Source organism: Cariama cristata, unplaced genomic scaffold, assembly GCF_000690535.1.
Source record: "Cariama cristata isolate BGI_N322 unplaced genomic scaffold, ASM69053v1 scaffold2435, whole genome shotgun sequence".
NCBI classification, from domain to species: Eukaryota; Metazoa; Chordata; class Aves; order Cariamiformes; family Cariamidae; genus Cariama; species Cariama cristata.
Genome location: NW_009617892.1, coordinates 3,268 through 12,765, shown reverse-complemented (window position 1 = coordinate 12,765; position 9,498 = coordinate 3,268). Strand labels below are relative to the sequence as shown.

General features: G+C 34.7%; 1 protein-coding gene across 1 annotated transcript; it reads right to left on the bottom strand.

Moving 5' to 3' along the window:
* Positions 1-2,807: 2,807 nt before the first annotated feature.
* LOC104162020 (tudor domain-containing protein 3-like) lies at positions 2,808-8,849 on the bottom strand (the record flags this gene model as incomplete). Its single annotated transcript, XM_009700648.1, has 5 exons — positions 2,808-2,933; positions 3,295-3,451; positions 7,243-7,383; positions 8,081-8,230; positions 8,778-8,849. Coding segments are annotated over 5 exons (646 nt in total), but the record flags the coding sequence as incomplete, so codon positions are not given.
* Between the last annotated feature and the right edge of the window lie 649 nt (positions 8,850-9,498).

Here is a 9,498-nt window from a genome sequence, read left to right as displayed (position 1 = left end):
TATATATTTAAATATATATTTAAGATATCATTTTAAAAGAAGAAATTCACTCATTTCATAAATCTTGGTAAATCACTATTACTTACGTACTATAAAATTGCTGTCAATAAGAAAGGCATATATCCTACAGGGATTATTTCTATTACTTTTCCTTTAAATGTCTTCCAGTCACACATAAAAGCCTTCCCTAGTCTCTCAATATAACCACAAAACTTATCCAAACAGAAAAAAAATCAGTGTTCATAAGCTGAGGGACAAACACTACCACTGTTTTAATTTCTGTTCACTGTAAAAATCTAACTCGTCTTTGGTAAGCAAAATGAGTTGCCAAAAAGATTTACCTCAAGCATAATTCCGTACACATGCTTTTGAAAATGTGATTATATTCATTACCTGAACAGTTTACAAAACTGTATCAACTAATGCAGAATGCTTGCATATTTGAAAAGTATTTTCTTTAAATATTTTAAATTTCTGACAAATACAGTGAACACTCATGATATAAATGTTCGATCTACAACTAACTGCATTTCATAAAGAAAGCCATAAACTTGTGGCTACTCACCATAAACAAACTATAAACAACATACATGAGAAAAGGAACTCTATCGTAACTTTTTTGTTGACTTTCTACAAACTGTTCTAGTAAGACCCAGATCCAACTAAAATATAAAACAATATTTAGCTATTTAAAATCACTTATTTTGCAGACAAAAAAAATGACACTGTTGCAATGAAACTCAGCCTAGGTACAGCAGAAATATAGTATTTGCTATCAAAAGAACAATACGCTATCACATTTACAAGCAAAGGCTTTTCTGTTCATAGTTAAACCTTAGCACATAATAAAAATGTTTCGTGAATTCTAAAATGGCTCACAGTACATCTAATTCTACCAGCAGCAGCGAGAGACCCCTGGGTTTGCTAACAGGTTCACTAACTCCTGAGCCTATCTGTCAAGGCAAGTTTTCCATGACAAAACGTGTCCTTTTTCTTTGCTGCTCTTTCCTCTTTTTTGGATAAAGGCATCCTCTGTACAGTTCCAAGAACCGAATTTCTAGACTGCTGTGTTTCCTTCCACCTGAATGTGCTGACCTTTAGTTGCTACAGGCTGCAAAAAATACTCGAATACAGTAATGCAAAATGCTACCTTGCTTATGCAAGTAGGAACTGTAAATGTGCAGCTTCAAAGCTCCGAAATATCTAACAAAAAATAACTCTTGAAAAAAAACCAAATGCTATGCATTTAATAGAAAACAGACAGTCCTAATAATTCTCACAGAAAACTAGGGTTTTGATGCACTAGCAGAGTCTACATGGCTTCATGTTTTCATTTCCAATTCAGTAATGGCTCTCAAACACAACTAACATTAATTTCACTGCTATAGCAAAAAAAGACAGATATGTACACATTTTTAATACATATAAGCTACAAACAAAAATAATACATTCAACAAGAGATCTCTCACTTGACTAACCAGAGCAACGGCGATGTTCTACCTGTATTTCAGATGCAGGTGCCTACTGAAATTACAGCCGTTTGTACCTTTCCCAGCAGGGCAACCTGTCCACTTTTATTTTCTACAAGCTTGTTTTCCACTTTTTGCATGTTACTCTTTTTTTTTTTTTTTTAAAATATCCCAAATCCAGTAAAAATAAACAAAGCAAAAGTCCATTAGTAACAGTCGACAAAGACTATTTTGGACTTAAGTTAAGAAAATAATTACATATAAACGCAGTCATTCCTTAAATGCAGTCATTCCTTAGAAAACTCAAAATATCAAACAGTTCATATAAATTAGTATGACCTATTTTTCACTCTTTAGGAAAAGTGCTACTTTATAGGGAGAAAAAAATTACAACTCCATCACAAAATCTTCATATTAAATAATGGAAGCAGACATTTTCATTTCATGTTTGCCACTGAAACACCTTCAAGGCCATACCCAAAAGAAAAAATTATCTCCATTTATTGCTCAGCTTACTGCAAGTCTTACAGCAGCCTTTACAGACCTCAGGATGTATGGAGTTTTGTCTTTTTTTCTTTTAACGTATCTGTCTGTTAAAGTTTCCACTGTATTGAATGATTTAGACCTAAACAGATATCCTGGTGCATAGACAACAGTCTCATATGGCTTCTTAATAAAGAAAAGTAACTATAAGGACATTAAAGAAAAATCCCAGACCTTTTGCATTAAATCTAAGGGATTATTTGGCTTCCCTCTTTCTAAAAACCTATCTTTCCCTCAGTCCTTACAGTTACCAAAGAGGAAAAACAGGAGAAATAGTTGATTAATATTTCACAGTAGCCAAAAAGATATTTTTTTTTCCCCCTTCAGAGAGGGAATACAAAACTAACCTTTCCACAATTACTAACTCTTAACTGGGCAGCACGCAAAATACGCTGTTTATAAACTGAGGAAGGACGACTGTGGTTATGTTTTTTTTCCTTCTTTACTTCTGAACAACACAGAATTCCATTAAAGTTGCAAAAGCCTTTATCAAATTAGATTAACAAACTGGGATTTATGTCATCTAATTTCAAAACTACTGATTTTAGATATCTAAGCCTGAAACAAACACTCTAAGCTCTTTTATAATCAAGACAGAAGTACAAACCACCACAGTGTGATTTATTTGACCTTTCTTCAAAGGAGAGAAATATTTCTGTAGCACTCCTTGGGTTTTTTTATGGCTGACTGTGGAGGAAGTTCTAGGAACCACCTTTTAGATGAGAAAATTAGGAAAAAGAATTCCACCAACACTGTCCAATATTGGTTCCAGACACATTAAGTTCAATAACTTACCCTCTACTGTTAGAGTACCCATTTTGGATTCCAAGAAATCAAACAGTGTGCTTGGTGCAGATGGTCTGGCGTTTCCTAGCTCTTCTTCATCTTCAGGTCTCATTCGGCCTCGGCCTTTCCCTTTACCTGTAAACATCAAGAGTTATTTGTGAGTGGGGAATAAATAAAAAAAAGTGTACACACTTTTTTATTTGACTAATGAAATGTTTGTATTTTCTGTCTTTAAAAAATTCTATCACGGACAAAAGAGATACAGACATTTTCCATTTATGGATATTCAAATCTGTGACTTCAAATTCAAAAATTTTGACAGGAATAGAATATACAGAGGCCTTTTCTAAGTATTTGCTTTCAGGTTTGCAATGCATTCTAACTTGTAGAAAAAAAACATGCAGATATGCCCTTCTATAACTACATTAGTAATCCACCACACACAAACTCCTTTGCTTGTAAACACTGTTTTAAAGCATTTCTTTGCAAGTTTTACCTCTAGGTGGTGGTCCCTGAATGGGTTTCTGTTTACTGTTGTTCAGAAGAAAATTTAATGCCGCCTCTAGGCTGTTACTGTTATCCATAAGTGCCTGTCTTGCTGCTTCTTTGCTGAAACCCATCTCTGTTATGTGTTTTAGAGCCTTTTCATCAACCTGAAATAAAAGGTACACACAGAACTAATCACAAGATACAACAGAGACTCCATAAAAACATCAGATTTTACTTTAATTTTTCATTAATTTTTAATTGAAACACTATTTCATATTTCCTTGATGATTAATATTTCAGTTTTATATAAAATCTTCACATACAATCTTTCTTACATCCAAACAACTGGCTAATAGAAGGTGTTTTATTATTATTATTATTATTATTATTTTAATTCATCAGTTTTCAGTCCTAATATTATGCGGTTTCAAGCACAAATTCCCCTAGTCTACCTCTTCCTTTGCTGTACACTGAAATAGTGTGATGGATTGTGACCACCTTCTCTGAGACGAAAACGAAAAGGAATCTCTCAAAGTAATACTGGTATAAAAACTAGCTATTTGTTCCTGTTTGAACCCTTTCACAACTTTTACAGACAGTACAAAACCCAGTTATACACTTCTTAAAACACAGAAAAAATATAAACACTAAAAGTTCTGTAGAAGAAAGCAAAGAAATACAAACAATTTACTTCTGCAGAAATACAGGCTTTCTTATTCTAAACTGTGTAAGGCATGACAACAAAAAGTCAAAGCAGGAATCACATAGCATTAATTAAGGAAAATAACGTTACATCTGCACTGTGCTTTAAAGCACTCAAGTGAGAACTCCCTCCTCCAGTGCGGACAGACCTACATGCACTAAACATGAAATGGTACTAGGCCCTCTTGTCCCTCCTCATCCCATACCCAACCAAAATGATACCAGTTGTCCATCTACTGTGACAGCTGTAACTAAAGACATTCTTAATTGGAGTCCCATGAACATAACATTTTGTCTACAGGTTCCAAAATAGTCATATTGTGACTCTCCAAAAAAAAAAAACCAAACCCAAAAAACAGAACAAACCAAATGGAATTTAACCTCTAAGATGCACAACCCCTTCTTTCTCCCACTGCTTAGAAGAACACGAACTTTTATTGCTAGAATAATTTAAATTACAACTGCAGGAGAGTTATATGACAAATGTTTAACCCTTCGTCTCCCCTATTTTCTACAGTCTCATGATGTAATTTCTCCAGTCCTCATTTCTCCTGATGTTTTAATACATTCACTTTTTGTCTTAATTCCAGCTACACACTGTGCTCTGGGACAACAGATAAGAGCAGGTGTCCCTCTGGAGGCAGAGACACAAAATCAGTGTTTGTGGTTGCTATCTCATTACAGAGGTATCTCAATACAGTAAGTCAGAAGACACAACAAGTAACTTTCATAATGATGCTTAGCTATGCAAAAATCATTGTGACGGGCAAGTCATGACTTTGCAGTGCTTGGCTACAACTCCCACATGCTCAGCAATGTTAACTGCAGTGCTTTCATGCAGCCTTCTTCATTCCTAAACTCAACAATACTCTTAATTTAACTGTCCAAAGACTAACTAAGTAAAGGAATAGCAATCTAAAACGTCTTTGAAGATCAGTGGGCAGAAACATGACCTCAGTGCCTACAGGGAATCATCTCACTTGAGTTTGACTTTAAGTTGCCTAAATAATGTCTTTTTTTCTAATGACAGAATATAGTAGTTCCTCCTCTGGGCCATTCTCCTAGATTCTTCTGCATGGCAACAATGGTCCAACAGAGAGAAGTACTTCCTCAGCAAATCTGCTTCACTCTCCTCCTCTTTGTAATTAAGTAGATGATTTGGATGATAAGAAAATTTCTAGCTGTTACTGCCACATCACCTCCTTTCAACGGTGGAAATTCTGTGCATGACAGCCACGTTCAAAGACCAGTAGGATATGAAGAGTCATACATACAGTACCTGTACTCTCAGTTAAGGATAAAAAAAAAAAAAGGTCTTGGATAGGTCACAATTTGAGACCCAAGGGAACGGCACTTTCCCAGATACAAAGACTGTTTGAGAAAGGAGATAGTATCTTAAGTATCTTTGGATGTCAAAAACTCTCCCTTCAACTTCATTTACACAGCACAAAACTTGATTCTCCTACATAAAACTGGAAAGACAAAGAAAACAGTAGGACATATCCTATAAGGATATATCCTATAAGGACTATTAAGAGAGGAGGATGATTGACCTCTGCAATCTATTATCTGTCTATGAATGAACAGGAAAAAATACTTCTTTTTTTTCTTGTTTTGTAGGTAAAGATACAGTGCTTCAGGTTTCTCAGAAGTCAACAATATATGTTGAATATCAACAATCAAATCTACTTGATGTCACAAATCTAAAAGGACAAAACAAATTCATTATCTATTGCTTTAAGATCTAAATTATTACTTAAAACCAAAGAAGGCTTTCTATATAGGCTTAGTGGGTTGACATTTGCTTCTTCTAAACAGCACCTAGATATGTTAAATGACATAGTAAATTTCATAAGTTGGAAGTACTGCCATTTTACAGTGCAATGTAAGACCAATTTCTTGTAGTTCACAGAAAAAAACAGAAAACACAATACTTTAAGCAATTATCTAATTTAAATTTTCTCTGTGTGGTTTTATTTTTTTGTTAAGGCTTTTGTCTGTCTGTTTGGGATTTTTTTTTTTTTTTTAAGTCTATTTAGGTCGAGAAACAGTTCTTAAGAACGACAAGGTGTACCACTGGTGCTACACTGGGCAGAGGGATGACTAAATGACCTCTTGAGGTCCTTCCAACCTGTGCTTCTACAATTCTATATTGAGATTTCTGAGCACAGTGCTGAAGGCAGTACTGCTGGAGGCTCTCCTTGCTTTGAGATGATGACACATACTGTATAAACAAAATCATAACAGGCAGTTACTGTTTCTAAATGTCTTCTCATTGTTAAGTCTTTGGTAAAAGTCAATAAGGTGGAAAATATTAAACAATAAATGATATTTATAATCAATATTTTAATACTGGTTTACCGAGGTACTGTGTTGTTCTGATGCCTCTTTCAGTCTGCTTTCATCACTCAAATCAGAATCAGTAATTGTTATTGCATACTTGGAAATTCCTCTCCAAGGTTGTTCTTGATAACAATTACTTTCTCTATCATAAACTTTTAGATTGCTAAAGTAATCAAAACAGAACTTCAATGGCTGCTTATCTTATACTCATTCACTTTAATGCAGTGATCCCAAAGAACGCTTCTCAGTAAGTGTAAAGTTACAAAATACATTGGAAGGTGATGTTTGGATTAAGGGGCACAGTTCAGATTCTCCAGTGGTAGTCTACCTTACTCAAAAGGAAACATTACTTGTGACCATGTAAGCATGACATTCCCATGTCACATAAGTATTTCTACCTTGTTATTTTAAATATCAGAGTACCACTTAGTTTTCTCAACGTCAAAGAAAGGGCTTAAAACAAATCCTTAAAATAAATACTATATTACTTCAGAAGGAAAGCTACATTAAAATACTATTTGATGTGTCGAAATTGAAGGATGAAAGTCTTCCTGCCTAAAATGAATTAATAAATATTAACACGCAAAACTGCTAAGCTTATTTAAACAAGAAAAAAAACCCTACACTGTAACATCCTATACCACATACACTACTACTTTTCCTTTGTGAGTATCTGGTTTTAAATTTTACTGGGTAAGATGACATCAAGTTATTTATTTATTTTTTTAACAAAAATCACATAACTATGTCAGTAAGGTACAAGAGCACCCTAAGTATTCTAAAAAGACTTCAAAATAAATTGAAAGGAAAGTCCTTATTCCTCAGGGTCTTTTGGGTTTAGATTTGTTACACTTGCTTTTTGTTTTTTAATAGTATACATTTAAGGGTCCATTTAAGTCTTCCACCTTACCAGTTCTCGGTAGACACCTTCATTCTTTCCCTCAGGTTTTGTTATCTTCTCTTTCTGGAACAGTTCCCTGTTTCGATTCCCTCCAGCACTCACACTGAGATTACTTCTGCTACTACCACCACCTCCTCCAAAAGTCTTGGTCTTTAGATAAGCACAAAAATAACATTTCAGTAAACAGTACTTATGAAAATAAGCCTTAATATTTAGCTAGTAGAAAAAGTGTTGCAAATTTGATGCAACGGTATTTTTTATGATTATGCTTTGCATCAACAAATAAAGCACTGATTTACACACACAAAAAGATTAATCTATTAGGTAGGTATTTTTTTCCCCTGTGCCCAAATGAGGCTGTAAAAAGAGTATCTAATTCTAGTTTTTATGACTTACCAAGCAAAGCTGAAAAAGAAACTAAAAGGAAAACCAAGGGAGGACATAAAAAAATGACGTTACAACTAAACTTCCTAGTTATTCTTTCAGTCTGAATACAGGGAATCATGAGTTTTTGAGAATTGAAAAAGCAGATGAAAACTGATAACCTGCATTTATTACTCACATCTCATTAGCTAAATTGTAAAACCCACCTTTTTTAATAGTGGTATCAAATCAAAATCATATCTGCAATAAAACACTATGATACATTTATTAGCTTTATTAAAATAAGAACATGTCCATCAAACCAAAAGGACTCTCTCTTTTTTATTCATATTTTTAAAGATACAGGAGTAGAATTATTGCAGGCAAACATCAGAAAGCATTTCTTATTTAAGAGAGATATATGTAAAATAACAAGAAAATATCAATCACAGTAAGTAAAATGCTGCAACACATGTATTCTAACCTCCTTGCTCTTTGTTACTTCTGCGATAGCAGCTGTTCTCTGCTTTTCAAATTCATCATTGTCCACAACAGTTTTTACAGTATTTGTCACTTGCAGAGTCTTTCTGCGATCAAGCTCTCTGCTATCCACTTGCACGTGAGATGCACATTTCTGAAAGTGCAAAAAGAAAGTTTTAATTAACTCTTCTGCCTAGTCTTATTTGAAAAAAAATAAAGTATTATTCCATTAGAGCAGCACAACTTTAGGTAAAGAATATGATCACAAAAAATGTACACCCAGGACATCTAGTAGTCTTTGCTGAAAGCAAACTCCTCCAGTCAACTCGAAAGGCCAAAAAGAATGATCTTCACATTTTAAGCTTAGTTCATAACATAGCTAATATGATTCTTGTAAATACCTTTGGCGTTTAAGAAGGGACTATGTTAGCACCTACAAGATCTGACCAAAAGAATCAAAGGCTCCCCATTCTAAATAAAAGTTTGTTTCAAATTGAAAGGAAAAATGTTAAATATAAATTGACACAATAAAGTGACAGGATCAACACAATTTTTTAAAAACAGGCACATTTTTTAGATCCAAGTCATCATGATGCATGATCCATCATCACCATGATTGATAGCCTTTATCTAACTAGAATCAGGTCCCCTAGATATCACAATACAGGGTTTATGAAATGACAATGAGAAGTACACTATACCTGCCCAAAAGGTACAAAAGGGGGAGGGCCACCTTCCGTTCCAATGTTACTCCTATTGTGTTTGGCTAAACTCTGTAAAAGAAAATTGTTGATTTTACTGCAAATAGAAAACAAGTATATGAAATTTGCAAGAACATTTTAAGCATAAAAAATAATGATGTACTTAAAATCCTGGGGCCCTTAAGGAGAAGGCCGGATGAGGGGCAAGGAGAAGAAGAAAATGATGAAAATTTGCGAAATCATGAAGGCAACACATACAGCAAACGCAGAAAATTCAGCTATGTACCAAAATCTACACTAATAGAACAGAGCATCACACAAATAGGCAGCAGATGTTTCTTCACATTATGCCCAGTGGACATGCTGCCACTACAGGTTGCAAAAGGCGTACAGTTTCAGCATGTTTAAAAAGGGATTGGACCAATTCAGCCTAGAGAAGGTAAGGTTCAGGGGGATCTTATCAATCTACACAAATACCTGAAGGGAGACTGTAAAGAAGATGGAGCCAGGCTATTTTCAGTGGTGCTCAGTGACAGGACAAGAGGCAACAGGCACAAACTGAAACACAGGACATTCCCTCTGAACATCAGAAAACTTTTTTTTTACTGTGAGAGTGACCGAGCACTAGCACAGCTTGCCCAGAGAGATTATGGAGTCTCCATCCTTGGAGATATTCAAAAACTCCCTGCACATGGTCCTCAGCAACTGGCTCTAGGTGGCC